The 22,378-nt window shown below is 46.0% G+C and overlaps 2 protein-coding genes across 2 annotated transcripts in view; one reads left to right on the forward strand and one right to left on the reverse strand.

The window, feature by feature from the left end:
• TSPAN4 (tetraspanin 4) overlaps positions 1–17,129 on the reverse strand; it is a 501,360-nt gene extending 484,231 nt beyond the window's left edge. The window contains exon 1 of the mRNA XM_074885334.1: positions 16,974–17,129. The gene's annotated coding sequence lies outside the window, so the exon portion shown is untranslated. The remainder of the gene's footprint in view (positions 1–16,973) is intronic.
• Positions 17,130–17,214: 85 nt separating this feature from the next.
• Positions 17,215–21,793, forward strand: POLR2L (RNA polymerase II, I and III subunit L). The gene is made up of 3 exons (XM_074885337.1): positions 17,215–17,354; positions 17,844–17,945; positions 21,320–21,793. Exons 2-3 carry the CDS (start codon positions 17,851–17,853, stop codon positions 21,426–21,428), a joined length of 204 nt encoding a protein of 67 aa, XP_074741438.1. The 5' UTR covers positions 17,215–17,354; positions 17,844–17,850; the 3' UTR covers positions 21,429–21,793.
• Positions 21,794–22,378: the final 585 nt, after the last annotated feature.

Raw genomic sequence — 22,378 nt, forward strand, 5'->3', positions numbered from 1 at the left:
CCACCCCCAAAACTTACCAATACCACCTCAGGTAGGCTCAAATCCCAGCCTGAGTCCAGCAAAATTCTATCTCACCATTTATGCACCATAAAGGTGTGCTGAAATCTGTGACAAACAGCACATCAGCAAGTGATGGGAGCAAACAATGTGTCCAGCTGCTGGCGAGTTTACCTATTTAATGACAAAATGCCATTCAGCATCACCAAGTACCCTCTCAAAGCCAAGTCAGCGGGAAAGAGCTCCTGGTACCAGTCAGCTGCTTCACCAGTTATTACACCTCAAATCCTCCCTCAGGTAAGTTTGTAACAGCAGAGAGCTGCAACATGGATACCATCACCTGCGTACCGCTGAGATGTCAACACTCCTAAATGCCTGCAAGATGGAAAGAAGGGGAGACCTACCTACAGCAACATACATTCATATTTTGGTTTTTTTTCTGGCCTAAATCTATGACAGAATTAATTCAATTATTTTTCTATACTACTGATTAACCATCCAAACACAACATGCTGGCTATTACAGCTGTGTTCTTTCCTTCTCTTTCAAAAGATATTAGCCACAGTTCAGATACTTAAGCGTATAAACTCAGCCAGGCATGTTTAATGAAAGCTTTACCTTCTATCATGGCATTTTTAAAGCTGAGAATAGGCTGCCTTTTACCCTTCCAGCATCATAATGAAAAAGTAACTATTTCCATGGAATTGAAGAAAATACTGTGGCCAGCAGAGCCCTGTTGAGAGACAGATTAATTATCTACTTGAGTGTGCATGCAAGAGTAAGCTTGTCACAGCTAAGGGAAAAAAGTAAAAAGCCAATCAGTTAGGGAAAGGTAGCAAAGCTGCTACACTAACGTTCTCCTGCCTAAGACCTTCTGCACAGCTCAGTGCAATGAGAGGGGTACAGTGTCCAGAAACAGCAATAAAGCAAAAGCAGGCTGGGGAAATCACCACCCTTGGAACGGGTCAAGACAGGTACTACTTGCAACCCACAGTGCTGCCTTACCACACAGTGCCACCCCACTCCATTTCCAAGAGTGGAGAAGCCACATTCTGAGTGGCCAACCTAGAAGGGAGCACAACGCCCTTCAAAGCAAGAACAAAACTGCAGCCTAAAGCATCCCCAGAGTGCCAGCTTTCTAGGGACTAGCTGTTGCCTGGAGCTGTGCATAGCCCAGAGACACCCAGTGGATGAATGGTACATCACAAGCACGTACCATCCATGGCAAGGTTGGGGAGAGGGTCCTCCCAGTTCATTTACCGAGTATCATCTCAGATTGACATGATGCTTCTCTGCTCGCTTCCAGCTCTCAGACTGGGGGTGGGAATGCATAGGGAGGGCGAGGAGAAAGACCTGATTCTGAACGAGCGACAAACAGCAAGAAAGTTCAGAGAAAGGAGGAATCTTCAAGGTTTCACACCAAGCTTTAGCTTGCACCTGTGGATGTTACTGACACCCTCATACCCCTCCTGTGCTCTGCCGTTCCTGAAGAAGTCCCTGCAGGCAAGGCTCTGCCTTATTTGAGGTCTCTGGCTGAGTTTGGGTAACCATGACCTGCAGTCTGAGATAGGGGCAAGTGCTATGCCACACTGAAGGTCCAATGGCAGCTAAACGCTCCTTGTCGAGCTGCTACCGTTGCCAGCAGCAGCTACGCTTCTTGTGTAGCTTCCTTAAAGGAGACTTAATGACCCACCACAAGATACATGTGCAAAACAAAAGGCATCACCCTTCATGTTACTAGCAGCATAGGACTAGACTCTATACTAGAAAAAGAGAAGGAAAATAGATCCAACTTGAAACAAGCTTTTAGCAGCTCTACAAAAGTATAAGCAGAGTTTCCTTTAACCCAAATAGCAGCAAAGCTGCAAAAGGTGGCACGCACAATGGGTTTCAAATGCATTTCATGGGCTGTCCAGCACTAGGCTCGACTCCATCCAACCCAGCTTTAGGCACTCGGGAAATACTCAAGTTAGGCAGATCATCATAGTCAGCTTCCTCTAAGGTCAGACACCTCTTCCCACTAAGGTGGAAGTCATCATCTAGCATAAGCATCTCTCCACCTCTTTTTTAGACACTTCAATTACGTGGCATAAATCCAAGCCCAAGTGTATTAGGAACAACTGGATTACACAGGGCCAACTAAACAGGATTAATATTACGCTGCCTTACTTGTCCTACACTATTATTAAATTTGAGCAGCAATGCTCAATTCAGATGAAAGTAAATGGTGAAAGCACAGTAATCTCCAGAGACACACAGAAATGCATATTTTAAGCTTCTTTGTGGCTCCTGGGAAACAGCAGGGCAAACTTTGTTTACAAGCCATACCACATGCACAATGACAAATGCAACCTTCAGCCAAGTTCCAGCAAAGACAACTCTGTTTTTTTCTAGAACTGAATTGTCATTTTTCTAAGGAAGCAGTGCTTTACGGAAATAGCAACTATATTGTAGCAAGGGACAAACATCAGGGAAAAGTAATAGGTCAAGTGCATGAATGGGTGACCTTACTGTGATCATTCTACCATAAGAGACTTAAGAATAGTTTCATTCCCTGACCGAAAGCTCAGAAATGCAGCAGCACCAGTAACCCAAAAACACTATGGTGACCCACTTGTGTTCAACCAAGAATCAACTCAGATGCTCAGGAGAAACAACAAAGGCATCGACCAGGACACAGGCTAGCCGAGTGGATGCAATACGGCAGCACAACCCAGACTCGAGCCACAGCTCCTTTCACTGACTTGCTGGGCCCTTTCTGCGTCACTTCTCACACCCCATATTCGATGGGGATCGAGTGCACCCTCAGTCAGTTTGCAGACGACACCAAGCTGGGTGGGAGTGTTGATCTGCTCGAGGGTCGGGAGGCTCTGCAGAGAGACCTGGACAGGCTGGAGCGATGGGCTGAGGCCAACTGGAGGAGTTTCAATAAGGCCAAATGCTGGGTGCTGCACTTGGGCCACAACAACCCCCAGCAGCGCTACAGGCTTGGGGAGGAGTGGCTGGAGAGCTGCCAGTCAGAGAGGGACCTGGGGGGGTTGATTGACAGCTGGCTGAACAGGAGCCAGCAGTGTGCCCAGGTGGCCAAGAAGGCCAATGGCATCCTGGCTTGTGTCAGCACTAGTGTGGCCGGCAGGGACAGGGAAGGGATCTTACCCCTGGACTCAGCACTGGTGAGGCCGCCCCTCGATGAGTGGGTTCAGTTTTGGGCCCCTCACTCCAAAAAGGCCATTGAATGACTCGAGCGTGTCCAGAGAAGGGCAACGGAGCTGGTGCAGGGTCTGGAGCACAGGTCTGATGGGGAGCGGCTGAGGGAACTGGGGGGGTTTAGTCTGGAGAAGAGGAGGCTAAGGGGAGACCTCATTGCCCTCTACAACTCCCTGAAAGGAGGGTGCAGAGAGGGGGGATGAGTCTCTTGAACCAAGTAACAAGCGATAGGACAAGAGGGAATGGCCTCAAGTTGCGCCAGGGAAGGTTTAGACTAGATGTCAGGAAGTATTTCCTTACAGAACGGGTTATTAGGCAGTGGAATGGATTGCCCAGGGAGGTGGTGGAGTCCCCATCCCTGGAGGTGTTTAAGAGTAGGGTCGATATAGCGCTGAGAGATATGGTGTAGATGGGAACTGGCAGTGTTAGGTTAATGGTTGGACTAGATGATCTTCAAGGTCCTTTCCAACCTAGTTGATTCTGTGATTCTGTGAAATCAGCCCTCTCTGAGCAGAGGTTTGACCCATAGGTGAACATCCCTGATAACCAGTCGGTGCTCTCAGAATACAAGCTGATCACGGCATACTGACAACAAAGAAAAGAGTATGCGCAGATTTCACATTCCAACACCCCCAGCCCTAACAGACATACTGAAGGCAGAGGGGAAAGAGGGAAACATCCCAAGTATTCCAGGAAAACAGACTGAGCAGCTGTATAAACCTGAGAAAACAGAGAGCAGGCAAGGCTGGTCACTGAGAACAGCACATGGCTAGTGTGAAATGAGACAGCACAAACAAGCTTGGAAGGCCTGAGGTGTTCTCACGAGCAGAGGGCAGCATTCAGAATCCTGCTAGCGCCCTTAAATCACACCCTGTATCTGCTCTTGTGCTCTGCTATCAGAATTGGCAACAAAAATAAGAAGAAACAGGTAGGGGACAGAGCTAAGTCAGCTGCAGCCCCCTTCTCTCAGCTGCTTAGAGTTCCAGCGTCCAGTATTTGCCTCTCTTCTTCAGCCCTGCCCATGCAATCCTGCTTCAGCTATCCCCTGTATGACTCAAATCTGAGCACTTGCTCCACACCACTGTGTGCACAGAGACACTGACACTCACACCATGTTCTACTTCGTCAGTGACACATAAGCAGCAAAAAATTAAGAGGGAAGGTTCCTTCTCCCTCCCTCCTCCTGCGTCATTAGAGCCTCATCTTCTGCTCTGCGAAGCTTTTAAAAAGAGAAAACAGAAATGGGAGGGGTGTAAAAACTGTCTGGAACAAAATACCATATGTGCAATGCCTCTTCCCCTGTTCTGTGAGCTGCAAAAAAACCCAGCACCTTCCCTGATAGAAGCAACAGGGCTATCTTAAGTAATTGGGGGATGGGGGAGAGGGGCAACAAAAAACCCACGTTTTGTCCACATTTCAGAGAACAGCCTGTTTCAGCAGCCATGAGTAAGAAAGTTGCAGAAGTGACAGCTCCACTGCCACTGCCCAGCTGGCTCTCCAACCTGCCTAGAAGCACCACAGGAAGGGCTGGCTTTGTTTTCGACACTGTTGGCCAGTGGCGTTATACACAGGATTACAGAATGCTGCTTTCCTCACAAGTTACGATGGGGCAATTTATTTTCATTGGCATAAGCAGAGAAGGAAAGACAGTCTGATCCACTCTGCAGCAGCAGGACACTGTGAAAGGCAATTTTACATGTGTACATCATACAGCCATAACACAGTATGCACATTATGCACACCCTGTCTTAGAAGGAAACCTTTCAAGAGAGACTTTTGACTTCTGAAGATAAACACTGAAGCATCTACAGCCAGCATCTTCAGCCTTCAATCCCCATCATCCCTGTGCTGCTACATCAAAGTAAAACCTTGTTTTGACTTCCTTCATGATATCAACTTCCCATTCCCTTGTATTTCCACAGTCCGCCCTATAAAGTCATAAGAGGATTTTCCCACCCTGTTGACATCATCTCCTCCTCGTTACACCCAGGCCAGTCCATGCCACTCAGCGCAAGCTACAGGCTTGGTGCTGGGTAAACAGTACCAGATCCCTCGCGCTCCACTGATCCTTGCTGATATTGGCTCATCGGCAGCTCTTTTAAGGCCAGACTAGTGAGCAGCAACTTTCTGTGCATCTGTGGTGATGCAAACCGTTCCACAGAAAATCTAGAAACTACCAGTCACACTCTGCTCTCCTCATCTGCACACACACGTGCACTTACACTCACAGGTGCTCAATACCAGCCTGGCTTTTTGCATCCTCTGTGACTTTCCTCCTTACCCAGTCCCTCAAATTTGTTGTGTCCACTCTGACCCTTCAGACTTAACAAACACAGCTTGGCCTATCAGATTTCAGAAAAGCTTCTTTTTCTCCAATACTTCCAGCTTTCACCCCAGCTCTTCCAAACCATGGCTTAGAAACACATCCCCTGACTTGTTTCCCAACATCCATGCAGCTGACCTAATGCCTAGCTCTACTGTAGTGCTATCATATGTAAATCTTCAAATACTTCAAATCAAAATGAGAAGTTCTAAATTTAAAAAAAAAAAAAAACCAAAAAAACACAACAACAAAAAACCCACCAAACAAATGACTGCTAAAATCATTAATATATCAGCAGCAAATAGCAACATTTTGGAGAGGATTTTTCTGGGGCTTTTTATTATTACTATTATTTTATCTGCAGAAAGCAAGCCAAGAAAAGAGAGGAATAGACGGAACCAAGCCCTGCATCCAAGCAAGATCTCTGCGAGCAAATGCAGACACATTTCAGGGCTGGCAGAACATTGTGCTGAAACGAAGTGGTGTGGGTTCTGACAGAAACACAATTTTTCAGATCTGGTATGAAATCTGTAATGCATGCCACTGAATAAAAGCTTCCATAGGCTGTACAGCAGCACCTAAATATTTGTCCTACTGCTGTTCATCCATAGCTGGCACACATTCAGAGACTGCAAAGACAAAGCCAAACCAAAGCTCAGACTGACTTTTCTACCTCCAATTTGCATTGCACTTTTCCCTCCAGGGATCTCGCATGGTTTGGTTTGGATTCCATCCCAGCTCACTCCTGAACAGAGAGATGTATCAAACAATTTCAATGCACCAACACATTTAATTTTAAATTTAAGTATTTGAAATGACTTTGAATGCATATGCTTGACATTTCAATACTGTTCTGGATAACTTTTTAATCCACTCATTTTTCACTAAGTGGTTAGAGTGTAGGGCAATTGGACCAAACTAAAAGCAGAAGATTGCACCAAGGCAGACATCCACAGAATGAAAGCTGTTTGGGTGGAGGACCACCCTCCCATGGGAAATGAAAACTTTGGCACTAGCTTTTCAAAATTCAGTTGAACCAAACACTGTCCACCATGAAGCAGGACAAAGCCATGAGCTAGCAGCAAAAAAAGGAAACGCCACGAGGCAAATAAGCTACTTGTGACTTCACCCCTTTCACTGCAGAGGCACATAAGGGGGCAACAAACTGCCAAATGACTTGAGGATGCGGGGCAAACGTGCAGGGTCAGAGCAACTCTGCAACTTATACAAAAGCCTGCCCAACAGAACTAGTCACAAACAGGCAAAGGCAGGGTTAATACATACACTCTGTGTGTATGAGTGTATATAGTTATACACACACTAAGGAAATACTACAAGGAGGGGTCATCAAAACCATTTTCTTTATTATAACAAATAACTTTGGCAGCAGTAAAGGACAGTTGGCTCGTCCACAGCAGCACTTGCCATCAGAATCAGTATTGCACAAGGTAAACGGGGCTTCCACTTGCCAAAAGCCACAGGCTGCCAAAGCAGTCTGACTTTGGATGGATCGTTGCTAGGACTGAACCTGCAACAGGTGAACTGGGTGCATAGGGAAAGAACCCTAGGGAGAGGAAAAAAAAAAAAGAGCTAGAAAACGAGGCTTATTAATCTGTAAATGCTTTGATACAGAGAATCTTGTATGTTCTTACATTGGCCAAAACAACGGCCCAGAACTAGTTCTCCTTTCACAATACAGTACAAAGGAACCTGAAACCATTATTGTCTAGCAATGGCTCATCATGACTCCCATGAATAAAGGACTTGGCAATAACCCAGCAGCCACAAGGCTTACGACAGCTTTCTCAGGAACTTATGAGAATCTGACTTCTTTCCAACAACTCCCTTAGGCTCCCAGAGGAATCCCCAAACAGCTTTTCAAGCCCTAGGAGTCAGGCCAGTTGACAGCAAAGAGGATACCCAAAAGGCACTGCAATGACAATCCCACAGCAGAGCAGGAATGCAGGCAAGCAATAAAACTGATGCTAAACAGGTCCACAATAAACTGGCCCTACCCATAATTTAAACAGTAGGGCACTGCCAAAATTAAATGGTCATTTACTGACAGAGAGAGCAAAGAAACCTAAACCCCCAATAGAACAGTAAGAGATCACAGACAACTTTCAGAAAACAAATGCTTCTCAAGCCTACCACTGCATCTAGATGAAGAAACCTCATCTTCTACTTCCAAGCGTAGCTCTGTGTCCTTACCTCTAGCAGGAGAGTAGGATCTTCTGGGCAGTTCTTGTTTTCTGGTATAAAGGCATTCTATTATCCATTCTCCAAGTACAAAATCTTCTTGCGTGTGTGACAGAAAAGTCCTAGTCATCCCACAGTCCCTTTCCTCCAGATGTCCTGATTCACTCTGACAAAGGCAGAATGCCTAAGCAGCAGTAGCAGTACAGGCAGAGCCACTGCAGCACAGCCCTAGCCCACTATCACTGTGGCTGAAGCTAGGAATGCTTGAAAGAGGGTATCGAACCAGCACTTCTCTACAGCAGGAATAGCTCTTCTGTGCTCCACAAACCCTTCCTCGATCCATAAAGTGGCTGCACATGTGCTGGGGGGAAAGCCATTCTTTCACCCACATACCATTTTGTTCTGCAGGATAGAAGGGAAAGTGTATTTGTTCAGCATGCATTTTAAGATGATAGAGCATCTCTGCTTTAAACTGAACCCACACCTTGGGGATGTAGCTCAATAGAGAAGCAGAAAAATACATCTCCTTTGCAGAAATGCAAATACATCCAAATACACCTCTGGCCCAGATGCAGACAGGTGGCATCCTTCGTATAACACCATTCACCCACATTACAGATAAACCACTGCACAATTCAGTTATTAGAAAGCTAAGCAGAATCCACACACACATTCATCTTCAGAGGTTTCTCAATACAAACAGAAAAAGCTATCTTTCACAGAATACAAGCACTTTCATAATATTAACCTTTTTAGCTTCTCTACCGAGAATGGCAAATGTCATAAATCAAGAATAAAAACGAAGCAGCTTGACAAAGTCATACAAGAGGCCTGCAGGGAAAGGCCCTGGCTGGGGGGACGTCCCAGGGAGGGGAACTCACGTCCATTTGCTCAGCATGCAGCTCCTCAGGCAGGGGGGTGTAAGGGTGAAAGGTGGAAAGATGTCTTTGGTTTATGCCTACTTGGGAGAGAGCCAATTTAAGGAATCAGAATAATTTGGGAGTCCTCAAAATACTCAGCATATCCTAAAGGAGATGGGTAAAGTGCTTTCCAAATATCTTGGGGGAGAGCAGAGGTACGTACTATTTTAGATCAGGCAGGGATTTGAAGGCAAACTGCAAACAGAACTGGAACCCTGATCTCACCATTCTTTTTACTTAGGCCAAAAATGAATGCAAAGCCCCAACCAACCCCATCAGTCCTTGGGCACAGCTCAAGCAGCCTATTGTTCCAAGAGGACTTATCAATCACTACAGACAACCCTCTCTGATCAGGCCATATGATTGAAGGCTTTACTTTATTATTCCCTCACACCAGCACCAAGCAAAGCAGCAGTGTATCACATCAGACAAAGGAACTGCTGCCCTTCAGAACAGACTCCTGACTGCTCCCCGACGCGCACGTGTGTGATTTAGCTGTGTGCAGTGGGAACACGAGAGTAACACACCACGTGTGCCATTCCTTACCAGCTTTAAGGAGGCCACACAACCGAAAACAGCCAGGATGTTCAGAAGTCAAGTTGGTCTTGTATCTTGAGTTTACTAAAATTTCATGACTATTTAACCCGGTATGTTGCAGCATTCCAAAGTACTACCCACATGCTGAAGCACGCTAGAACTGCTGGGTAGAGGCAAGAGATGATGGAAACCTCAGTGAAAGGTAGCTCTCCACAGCTCAGTCCCAGCTCCAACATGCTGTGTTTTACCAGCGTGCAGCCTCAGGGCTTCTGTGCAGTAAGCTGGAGACCCTCCCTCAGCTTTCTAGTCCTGGGGCTACTACATCCCACAGTTTCCCAACCCTCTGCTACTCCAGTGCCACTGTGATGTGATTAAAATGCTGGAACTGGCTCGTGAATGAAAAAAGTTCACCTGCAAGCAAACCAGCTTCAAAATCCATATTCATAAAGAGCATTTGAGGAATATAGAGGCTTCCCCGCCTTTACCCACTGAAACATAACAGTCCTTGGTCTTTCATACAAAACACGTTGTAATTTCTTTCTTTCCTGCAGAGCAGTCTCTGTGCATGTGTCTACCACTGTATTACCTCAATATTTTTTTCAAGAAACGCTTCTCTAACAAAAAGGAATTCACTCGTACAAAGCAAACTGTATTGCTTCTGCAAAATTTCATTTGAGAATCCACAGTTAAAGTGCAGGACCCCTACGGTTACCAGTTCTGCAGTGTGATAGCTTCAGCATCCCTTGTGAGATGAAGCATGTCACCTTAATGCATCCTTAAGGTGAGAGAACAACCAAGCTGATTGGCTTCATCACCCTAAGGACACACAAAGTGACATACTTAATCTGATGAGAGACACTAAAGCAGTGCCTCTTAATATTTTATGAAACATTTGGCTGTTTTTAATTTTAAAAACAGCAGCTCAATAAACAAAGCAATGGAATGTTCCCTGTGGATGGCACAATGATAGGTGCACAGCAGCCCACTCATCTGAGTGACAACATGATATCATGTGCCTCGACTCTGTCCTCCTCCCCACATCCATGCTGGAAGCCCCGTACGCTGGAAGGTCTCAGGCTCTGCACACCAACAGCGACTTTTCTAGAAATAGCTGTCTTTCCCCAGGGTGCAGCACACAGCAGGGGCCGCTTTGGAGCTGGTTTAGGACATCCAGCTTCCATACAGCACCTTAATCTGGACACAGCAGGCTGACATGCCCAGGCTGAGTGATGGTTTTAATCAGAAAAACTGCATTTTCTTCCCTACCTGGTCAGTTCTGGAACAAGACTACAGTTACAGACTTTCATGAAACACAAAATGCAAGCATCCCACTGCATTCCTACTGCACGCTTGCTTTAAGCTTACCTGCTTCCTTAAGTAGCCACTGCTGACCACTGTCAGAGACAAGGTACTCAGCAAGATGGATCTTTGCTCTTACTTATAACAACCATCTTTTATTCCCACTCCCACAAAGGCTTGCAAGACGCAAAACCGGACAGAAGACAGATGGAAGGAAAAGCCCAAGCATCAAGTTTAAATACAGACATAAGCATCCCCAAAAGGCCCAAAGGCTAGTCTTCAGCAGAGCTTGCTCTTTAATTCTTTGTTCCAAATACATCCATCATCATTTATGAGAGCCTCAGAGATAAGACTTCAAAAATAAGTTAGAAAATCCCCCCATTCCTTTTCACTAGAGTTCAGAGACTCGTAGATGCCAGGGCAAACTACTACAAGAGGACTGGCTTGCTGCAGTCTTTTTAGAGATAAATCTTGACGGGAGAGGACCTGAAGTGTATAAACACGCAGAGAAAAAAAGTTCCCAGCCAAAGACAGGAAGTACATCAGAAACAAAAGCACATCCGTAAACTCAATGGGAATGCACATATTGCTTTCACCATGGACCACCTTGGGGCTCCTCCCTTCAAGCATCAATAATTAACAAGTTCTGGCCTCACCTCAACTTCACAGTCCACCCTTTACTCTGGAAGGAAAGATTCTGCAGAAATGAAAAGCATTATCCCAAGAAAGAAGATTATTTTGTCATCTGAGGATGCTTGCATGGAAGAGCAGAGCTGATGGGCAGCTCCTGTGATCTTTCTGATTAAAATGCTGCCTCAGGATATTATTCTCCCCCCCCCTCCCCATGAAACAGCCATTAGGCTGTGATATATTCATGTAATAAAGGCTTTTTCTTATAAAATATGTCAATCCAAGACTGGCAAACATTATACTTTTGCCTTGAAGTGACCTTACTGAGAACAAACATCACAGATAAAACCAGTCCTAAACTACTTAAATACTGACATCTGAGGAAGCACAGAAGTGAGGGAGTAGACAGGTGTTTTTTCCAACCCCATCTCAGTGCTTTTAAAAAAAAAAAAAAAAAGGGGAGGGGGCTAGGGGGAGTTAAGGATGATAAGCCATTTCCGTGAAGGGCTATCTTACCTTTTCATGATCAATTTTATATACGTGTACATGTATACACATATATATGTACACATACACACACAAAACTACACTCACCTGCCACCTACAGCAACCTCTACAGGTACAATAGCATATAAACCAAACAGCACAGAATTCTGTTCACGGCAGACACAATGGTGTCTGATGATCATCATTATGACCATCAACAGTCTCGTACACTAAGGAACCTTACACCACATCTACAAAGTCATTATTAAAGCAAGAACTGCCTTGGTGGAGCACCCAACCCTAGTCAGAACATCTCGGCTCTCACTTCTAAGCACAACCAGGAGCACCTTGAAAATACAGATGGTCCAGCTGTGCTTCTCCATAGCAATGCCCTGCCTCCCAGGGAGGGCACCTGAAGTGGCACTAACATACACGAGCAGCAGGGAAGGCTCCAGAAATCTCTGAAAGCTACAAAACACCACCACGGCTCACCACCTCCTCCCAGTTTGTTAGCAGGAGCAATCGCTAGATATGCCACCGAGATCATTGAAGATACCTTTACAAATACACGTAATGCTGTCAGACCCAAGCACAGAGCACCATCCCAGCATCCTAACTCCTGTCCAATGAAGCAGAACAAAGTCTCTGCCCCACTCTCAAGTAATAGGCAGTGACCTTTCCATCTAACACAAGGACACCTTAAATCGTTTTATGGAAAAACAGTTGCATTTTTGGACACATCTACGGGACTTCCTCATACACTCTATTTAGCAGAGACATCTGTTACTCAATATATATATTTCAAACAAATCCCACCCTTCAAATCCTTTCCATCGGTTGTCACTAATGAAGCTTTGTGTGCAAAACCAAGTACATTCTGCCCCCATTAGGAAGCCAATTACAGCAGGAAAAACAAGCAATTAACAAGGTGTAAAATAAACATCCTGCCACCTGCCTTTTAATAGCAACCCCACTTCAAACAAGTCACAGTCTCAGCACAGCTTTCAGAATTGGCAACTGATATTATATATGTATTTATGCAGCAGCTGCTCTTCATTGCAACAAATATTACAGGCTTACCAGATAAGGTCAGCATATGTAAAAAAATATATAGCAAGTATTAAACCCTGCTTTGAGTCCCCGAATGTTGCTTTTAATGAAATCAGCAGCATCAGGCTTGTCTGGTATTACAGTGAAGCTGCAGGCACATCCCCAGCTTAGAGAGGTTTCTCTTCATTTCTACTTGCTTAGCAGCTTCTGCATTTGTTTCACTAAATCCAGGGGTCTGAACAGCTATTAAACACCATGCAGGGCACCTAAACAATGCAAAGCTCTACAGAGTAGACAGGTCCTTCCTCCTTCCATCATCCCTGCCTCTCCTTGGTTTTCTCCACCTCCCTACCATCCCATGTAAACCTATATGCAATTGCATGGGGGGCACATAATGGGGCAGAAAGCCACCCACTCAGAAAAATCAAGGGGAAAACAAATCAAGATTCCAGCTTAGTCTTTGCTCCTTAAGCCTGCAAGCTTCAGAGGGAAAGGAGGGAAGTCCTTCCAAAGTCACACTAGCTAGCTCCAGAGGGAGCCACTTTTCTTTCTCTTTTGTGGAACGGGATGAATGACACACTTCTGAGTAGTTAACCTGAACTAGAGAAAGCCCAACAGTAAATCTGCAAGATGTAACAAACTTGGGAGTGGAGAACGTGCCTGAGAAAACAGCAGCCAAGCCTCGCCTTGCATGTTGTGGTTTGGTTTTTTTTTTATCATCCCCTCTTGCTCTGGCTCTCTACTTGCTACATATTTATTTGTTAAGTCTTCCATGTCACATTTCAGTTCCTGACTAACGTCCTATTTAATCACTCATTTCAAGATTCATGCAAGTCGTCTCCTCTTAGGGTTCTTCTCTCTCTGGCTTTGTTGAGATCTGAGGTACTGAGTGAAAACTGGTAACACTCTGTCTCTCAATGGCCACAGGAAGCAACAGGAAACAGACCTTTTAACTCCAGAGCCAAGAGGGCTATCCACAGGTTTATAGCAGGTTGCAAATCATGATCAATAGTACCAAAACAATCCCTCCCTGAAAAGTTCTTCTAAAAAGTCCTGAATTTAAATAACAATTCACTACCCCTGAACACAACTGCTACCTAACTGACAAATCAGATCTTACAAGACCCAAGTCTTCCGTTCTGGTGATGATCTACATCTACGCAGAAACGAGTAAAGTCAGAAGAAGGGGAACAACCACAGAAGGTGAAAAGCAATGAAAGGTGAAAAGTCTTCAGACTTGTGAGGGTGCATGCCTAAACTTAACCTACTGCAACCCACAAAGTTAAAAAAAAAAAAAAAATTTCTCAGCCACGGGTTTCTCACGCTACCAGTACGAGGGCAGAGATCCCACGACTCCTTCCTACAGCCCTAATTACAGAGACAAGGTCACAAAAGACACAATCTGCCAACATGAGCTGCAGGAGGTCATATGGCCACTCAAGCTATAAAAGTATTTTAAGAGTAGTTCAGTCAGGTCACTTAACTGACTTTTTATGGGTTTGTTTTTTAAACAAGCAGCAGTATTTTGCCTTACATTTTGTGGATGGGAGAACAGGAAGCGGGATCTACTCCTTAGTCACCAGTCTAGGATTTCAGGACCCATCACTAACAATGCCATGGAGCAGGCATGCCTAGCTACATTTGGTAGGTCTAAATCCACAAAAAAATGCCAAGAACAAGCCTCAACCACTGATGATGGGACAGAACACTGTCAGCTTTCAAAAGCTGTTCAGATCACAGGAAGAAGTCCTGTACTGCCTTAACCAAGTGGGATATATTATCTGCAATGCCCCACAGCAAAACCTCACATGACAGCAGCTGCTCCAGAAGCACATTGAAGAGCAGTCCACAGTTCTCAAACTTGCTTCAACTTGATTAGCTCTAGGGAAGTCTCTTCTGCTCAATGCTGAGGAGTGCTCCAGTTTCCTGACCACCAGGCTGTCTGAAGACCCAAAGAACCAGTAGTCTGGGGACTGCTGCTTGTTGAAGGTGGCAAGAGACCAGAAATGGGATGAGAACTTACTGTCAGAAAGACCCATGCTGTTCTAGCGTTAGCTCTAAGAGATAGGACTCCAATTCTTGCAATTCTTCTTCAAAGGATGCTTGAAGCGACCTAACTCTCCGATTCTTCCAGTCCTCATCCCCCTTCAGAAGGATGGTTGAAGAGACCAAATGTGACTAAATACTAAACTGCAACAGCTGAGTGTCAGCAGTACCCAGCTCACCTGAAAAAGAGAGCTGAAAGGTGGCATGGCACAACGCGCTCACTCTGCAGAGTCACCCTGATCAGCCTGAGCTGCAGTCCAGAAAACACTGACTCTGATTCCTATTAGTCACATGTGTGCACATCCCCCCCAACTCTTTTAAACAAGCTCCTGCGGTTTGGCAAACAGTCAGATTAAGCAGAGGATACATGAAGTTGAGCGGAGAATGTTCTCAGTATGTAGCAGTCTCTCCAGGTCGTAGATCATAAAAATCCTTACATTTTCTAGGATCAAAGAAGCTACAACCCTAAAAGACCTGTTAGTTCATTAAGCCCGTCACCCAGCCAAAGCAGGTTATCCAGAAAAGACGTAGCAAAGTTAAAGTAATACTGCGAGAACTATCCGAGTTATTTTTTCTTTGAAAAAAAAAGATGTTAAGCAAAGTCAGATATAAGAACTAGGTCTGAAAGTTAAAACTCAGTTTTGTTTTTAAGAAATAAGCAAGCACATTTCTACAAGGCACCTATAAGACGCTAACCTACATCTAACGATGTGGCTCTGCCACGAAGCCCTGTGACAGCCCCTCTTTCTCACTCCCAGTTGCAAATTTCCATCTCCAAACACAAATGCCTTTCACTGCACAGTTCAGTAAGAAAATTACTTTGGAGCCCTGGTGCTGAAAATGCATCAAAGCACAATCTCCAAATTCTCAACCCCACAAAAAAAAAAAAAAAAAAAAGAAATCAAAGGAGAAAAAGAAAAGACACAGTTTGGCTCCCGCTGGCCTACAATAACAATAATGATAATAATCTAGAGATCGCAGGAGGTTCAGCTACCCTCCATGCCAAGTCAATTTGCCCGGTTCACAACTGCATATAATTGTTCCTGGGACTGCAAAAATAACCATCTTTTCACTAGCGATCAGAACTGTAAAAATGCTTTCAACCAACCTCAAACCCTTATTTGTTAAAACAAAACTATTTGCTCTTTTACAGTTCAAGTTAGGTCTGGCGTTTCTGTGCAGAGGGTCAATAATCCAGCCGTTCAAAAAATAGTCACGAAAGACGTATTAACATAAACTGTGCATTAAGACACAATTATTTATATGCCTGACAGTAATGGCTCTGCGCTGTGCACTGTATCAACTCACAGATACTTTAGCAGGAAAATAAAACACTTTTGGAGAATTTCTGCTCTGCCCAAGGACAATTAGCATAATGCTCACGCTGTCACAAGAGGACAATAAGGACTGACTAATGCTTCATCCCAGAGTCTCCAGAACAGCAGTGTCTGTCCCTAAAGTTTGTAGCCATCGCAGCACGCTTTGCTCAGCACACGGAGGCTGTGCCTAACGCTTCCCCGCTCCTTACATGAACGAAATACAAGGAAACAGTTTCAAGATGCGTTATCCTCTGCTACCAAACCTCCCCCGCTTGGGGCACCCTATAAAAGCGGCTGCTTTGCCTGCAACCAGCCTCCCGAGCAGGGGGAGCTTCCCCCGGCCCCCCGAGCCCGGGGAAAACGCTCCGGTTCTCGAGCCGCTGCTTTTTTTTTTTTTATTATTTTAGCCCTAGCACAGGTCACAGCAATACGTTAAAAGTTAAACGGGACGGCGTCAAGTCCAACCTGACCCCCGAGTTTAAAAACTCTCGGCAAACCCGCAGCCACGATAGCGCCCGCAACTTGACCGGGACCGCGGGGAGAGTTTGGTTTTAAAGAAATAAAACACTGTGGCGCCGGGCAGGACAACGAATAAAACCCGTCACCCCCGCGGCGGGACAGCAGCGGGGCCCGCAGCCGCTCCTGCCGCCCCCCGCCCGGGAGAGCGCGACCACGGGCGGGGAAACAGCCCCGCGAGGGGCCGCGGCGCCGCGCTCCCGCAGGCACGACAGGCGACACGGCGGGGGGGGGTCCCGCCGCGGCCGCTCCTCAGCCCCGGCACAGCCGCGGAGCCACCGCGGGCACCGGCGCGCCGCCCGTGAGGGAGCGGACCCGCGCGCTGCCCCGCCTGCGCCCTCCCGCCGGGGTCCCGGCACGCCCGCCGCCCCCCTCCCCTCTCCAGCCGGCGGGTGCCGCGCTGCAGCCACCGGTTGCGCGTCCCGCCCCGGACGGCTCCGGTACCTCAGGCAGGACGGGATGAGAAGTCCGGTCGCTGCAGAAACCCTCTCGCAATGCAACAAGTGCCCACCCACCCGGGTACGGCGAGGGGGAGGAGCGGGGGCGGGCGCCGCGCTCGGTGTCTCCGCCGCCCCGCGCTCCCGCCGCCCCAGCTGCCGCTCCGCACGCGAAACGCGAAAACGAGCCCGCCCCGCGCGCGCACTCTTTTGGGCCGCCCGCGCCGCCGTACAGCTCGGCCGCTACCATCCCTGCCCGGAACCGAGGGGGCGCCGCACCGCCGCCCGCCGCCTCGGCCCGCCCGGAGGCGCCGCGCTCCCCCTCCCCCGCTTCGCCGCACTGGCAGCGCCCGGGCCGCCGGTGGGGGAGCGCAGAGGAGCCGCGGCGGTAAGAGGCGCCTGGCGGGGCGGCGGCCTGGCGGGGCTGGGGGGATCCGCGGCGCCTTAGGGCGCGGGGCGACTGGGACCGGCCTCCTCCGGGCCTCGGGGTCGGCCCCGGCGAGCGAGGCCTCGGCCTCAGGCTGCCCCGGCCCTACGGCCGTCTCACGCCGGCGCTAGGCCCGTTTCTGCCGGCCGCGGGGCAGCGGTAACGCGGGCCCGGGCTGGTTCCCCGAGCCGGAGGGTGTTGGGTCTCCAGCTCCCGGTAGCGCGCCGCTGCCCGCCGCCCTGTCCGGAAGGCGCGGGGAGGTGGTGCGGGACGGGTGGCGGGGCGCGACACCCCCACCCCCCCCCCGCCTTGCGCCGCTGCCTTCCGCGGTCTCGTTGTCTGTTGAGCTGCCGGCTGGGACTTGTACAACTCCCGAATTTGCTTTCTCATGTCTGAATATGGTATTTAGTCCTTTTGCAGAGGTGCGATCTGTGTTTTTTAATGTTACAGCGCAAAAATGATCATCCCGGTCAGATGCTTCACGTGCGGCAAAATAGTTGGAAACAAGTGGGAAGCCTACCTTGGCCTTCTGCAAGCAGAGTATACAGAAGGGTGGGTATTATCTCTGTACTTTTGAGATTTTAGATGAGATTGCACAGGGTGTAAGATACAGCTACTTCGTGATCCTGCACTTACGTAAAGAGGCTAAAAACTGAGGCTAACTATTTAGCCAGAGATTAGAAATGATAATGGGTAAGAAAGTACTCATTTCCGTACTGAATCTTTCTGGGTAGTAATATGGAAGTTGCCAAGTCTTAACCTTTATACCCAAAACAGTCTCAAATATTTAACTCTGTATGGAACAGGAGGGAAAGGAACAAGCAGGACAGACAACTTTGATACCCATGTGTTATTTTTTAAAGGGGAGAGAAAAGTTACAAGTGTAAGAAGTAATGAACGTCATTAACAATATATATATATCCCTCTTAGTCTTTCTTAAAAGCATTTCATCTTCGATACCCAGAGTTGCTAACAGGGGGGAAGGGGTAGTTTAACTGCTCTAGATACCTGACTGATAGTCCTAACAATTCTATTTTAAGAAGTCAGTGCATGCTTTGCATAGCCAGAATTGTCTTTTAATAGTTCAAGGAAGGCCTAGCTGTGGTGGGCCTGCTTCAGAAGGGTTTGAGAAGGTAACTCTTGAGAAATATTTACATTGTCATCAAGTTTAAGTATGAAGAAAAAAAAACACATATGTTTGCAATTTAAAAGAGTGGGAAAAAAAAGTTAGAAGTTTGAGAGACTTCCCAAAGCGATGTTGAAACTCTTAAGTAGAAAGAAAAGAGTATTTGCTTTGCATTCAAATGTTAGGGTTACTAATAGGTTTTTAAATGGACTTATGTCTGTGAACTGTCAGAAGAATGTATATTAACAGCACAGATTTCGCTGCCTTTTCTCTGAAGTAAATCTGAAAACATTCTTATGGTTTAGAACTGTCCAGAGAAAATCATTCAATACTTTTCCTAAAGCTCATTACTTCTGTGAGTGGCCTTTTTAGAGTGAGTTTACATCCCAGAACCTGTCAAACATAGCTGAGTAGAATATTGCAGCTGCTAAACTAAAGGTATTTGGAAAGTTCCAACCAAAAAAATGTTGGTTTTCTTCCATTTATGGAGCTAAAAGCATTAAAATAGTATGGGCTGCTAATCATTTCTCAGTAATTCTGAAATTTATCAGAGCTGTTCTGGTAGCACTTCTGACTTATTTTCCAAGCACTACATTTTAACATTTTTCCTGTCCTCGTTACTCTTCAGCTTTTGTATGGGACAGGAAGATGTATGTTGTTACTGGTAAATGCTCACTTGAAAACAATTGCTATGGTCACTGGTGTGATCCCAGGATGCCTGTTCGAGCTGACGCAGTTATGGTACTGTCAGATCAGAAGCAGAGTTTACAGGTATCGAACAGTTAAAATCTTACAGTGCAGTGTCAGAGTCACTATTAATGGTGGCTTAGGTAAGAAATGGATGGACAAAATGGAAGAAATAAACTTGTCTGAACAATTTGTGGTTACAAAAGACCCACACCTTTCTGTTTGCTCCTTAAAATTGCTCTTTTTCCACAAGTTCTTGGAAGCTAGATGAAAAGGGAAATACAGCTGAAGTTGTTTTAGCTGAAATGTATATTATGACATCTAAAGATGTGATTCCTGTTAGTATTTTGTACCTCTGATAACTACATTTGAAAGTTCAGAACTTTCCAGATAGCTCTTAAAACTTACATATCAACAGACATCAGATGCTTTTGTTCTCGAGTGTTTTGGAAAGTTTAGAGATCATGTGATATTATTGATAAGGGTTTTTTTTAAAAAAAATACACTGTTCATATACTTAAATAACTTCTGCAAGTGCTAGCCCTGCTATTTAAGCCCTTGAAGGACTGTTGATAGGTACAAGGACTGATTGACATCCTCAGAGAAGCTGCTGGAGACTCCATGCAGTTAGGCTGTATTGCTTGAAGCCAAACAACCTTTTACCATGGTCTGGCTTAGGCAGAGGCTTCCTCTCAGTCCTTTGTACTTTAGAAAAGTGTCTGTCAGCTTCTTCCTACAAGAGAATTACAGGTTTTGGGAAATGACATTTGTTTTAAGCAAATGCTGGATTGTTGCACTGCATCATACAGATCTGGAGACCTGAGATCAGTTGTATTTCATGAATGCCAAATTCTGAAGGAGTACCAGACTGGCTTTATGGTTAATAGGCTGGTGCTAAAGAGCTTGGATAGTGTCACTTAAGAGGTCTGATAGCAGTAGCCATTGAAGACACACGCAGGGGTTTAGGCTAAGGCTGACTCGTACGTTCTCTACTCAGCTGTAAGAACGTTGAGCAGTCACTCAGAAGAATTAAGTGGAAAGACTGTATGACACAAATTTCTTGTTGAGCAGTGTGCGCATCCCTATTTGTGTATTTGTGGGGAACAGGTTGTGTAACTGAATGCTTTTTTATATGGGAACTGGAAAGGGTTTTAGCCTTCCTCAGAATTAGCCTCCCATCCATGTGTGGGCTAGTTTGCATTTGGAGTTATTTTAGTTTCTATATATCTCTCACCCTTTTAATGTGGCTTAGATCACAAATTTATCTTGTGAAGTAGGCAAGTATCATCCTCAGTTTACAGAAACGTTGTGTTATAACGGTGCTTAGAGATGCTAATAGCGTGGGTAACAATGCTCAGAGATGCAATTCCTTATTCCTGTGTCAGGAGATTGTCTAGTGCCTTCACGCTACCTTCTACCCTACAGTTAGCAGGAGCTGTAGCCAGCACAGGGAATTAAGGACTGTCCAGGATTGTAAGAGCAGTGGAAATGGCTTCTCACCTTTCAGAACTGTGTTCCTATGACTGCATTCATACCTCTTGATTGATCAGATTTTTAACCAGATCGGCTCCTCTCTTTTCTAGAGACTGGTGTTTGTAAAAGGAAGACTGAGTTACTGTAACTAAATCATTGAGGTTAGAAATGAACCATATTTCAAGTCTCTTTCCAGCTGTAAAGACTAAAATTTTTGTTTCCAATACCAAAACACTTGCATCTCTCACTTAACCTTGCTGTTTCATGACCAAATATGCCCTCACGAGTGGGGTAGTTCAGAAGAGGAAATTTATAAGAGCCTGTTACAGTTCTGTTCCTGTGGGAGTTCTGCAGACTGACCTCTGAAAGTCCGGTAGTGGTGTCAGCTAAACACCATCGTCAACAGAAGATGGTGTGTTCTTGCAGGCCAGCGAACAGGCAAACACCCCGTCAACAGCAGTAAATGGAAAAGAACATTAGCAGCACATGCTGAATTTCAGTTTCTTAATTTGAACTGCAAACAAGGTTTCCTCTATGACTAAGCTCAAAGTAATCAGTATGTTGCTTAGGAACGCTTACAAGTGGTTCTGACTCACTTCATCCATTATTTTTTTTTATTGTTGTTCTTGTTCATTAATAGAGATGCCCTGGATGCCCTTGGTTTGAAGAGATACTGCTGCCGCAGAATGCTCCTAGCCCATGTGGATCTGATTGAGAAGCTTTTGAATTATGCACCCCTGGAGAAATGAGATTAAAAAAGTACCATGCTGCAAGCCATGTGGAACGTATCTCTAATTCTAAACTTGAAACTGGACTTCAGGCAGTAAAGGATGAAAACCACCTGTAGGGCAAGCTTTGACAGATGTTTGCCTTCTGGAGAAAATACTGCCCCGAGCCACTAACCTCTTTCCAGGAAACAAAGGAAAGTTGAAGTCCACTTAACCAAGATTTTGGAGATTAAATTAGAAGTTTGGATGCTTCTTTTCAAACCTGTGCTTGAAGTTGTTTTGTGAACTTTTAGATGCTTCTGCCAGCAAAAAGAATTGTTTGCTCATGTAGAAAAATTTTATTATTTTTCATTAAAATGTTGAAATAAAGGACGTCTTTCCCTGTAGCATTCCCACAGTTTCTGGGTAGAGTTATGTGTGTGCTTGGAGCTTGCCATTTGCTCGTGCTGGTTGTTTGAGGTTAGGAGCAGTATTAACTAATTGGTTCAGTGGTTTGCACCAGGCAGGCAAGGGGGTTAGAAATGTGGGACTGAGGCTCAGGGTTCCAGCAACAGGGAAGTGGGAAAGTTTGTTTGGTAGAGCTTCTGGAGCTAGCAGAGTGCGCTCCCCGCTGCAGTTAAAGTCAACTTGTGGTCTTTACCCCAACTCTTACAAAACACTACGGCTGCTGTATTATAAAAAACAGTGAATCAGATGGTGCAGTGCCCTTGATTTCGGTAAAACATGTGTGAGCGTTCCCACGGAAAGCACTGGATGTGAGACTTCACGCATGCTGGTGTGAACAGGATCAAAGTCTTGCTCTTGCCAAGCACCTGCACCGCTCTGTAGCTGGTAGGCAGGCAAGCTTTCCACTTGTTAGTCATTTCTCTGCCTTCACGTTGCGCTGCGCGTGCGGTGTGGTACTGCCTGGCCAAGCGCGGAGTGCTGTGTGCTCTCCTGGTGGAGTGACACACAGAGGTCAGCTGGACGTG

The sequence above is a fragment of the Strix uralensis genome, chromosome 15 (assembly GCF_047716275.1).
Source record: "Strix uralensis isolate ZFMK-TIS-50842 chromosome 15, bStrUra1, whole genome shotgun sequence".
Lineage (NCBI taxonomy): Eukaryota > Metazoa > Chordata > Aves > Strigiformes > Strigidae > Strix > Strix uralensis.

Excerpts from the sequence above, each read along its gene's own strand:
- POLR2L (XM_074885337.1), top strand. The coding sequence starts at position 17,851 with ATGATCATCCCGGTCAGATGCTTCACGTGCGGCAAAATAGTTGGAAAC. Across the intron at positions 17,946-21,319 it reads CAAGCAGAGTATACAGAAGG|AGATGCCCTGGATGCCCTTG; the intron begins GTGGGTATTATC and ends GTTCATTAATAG.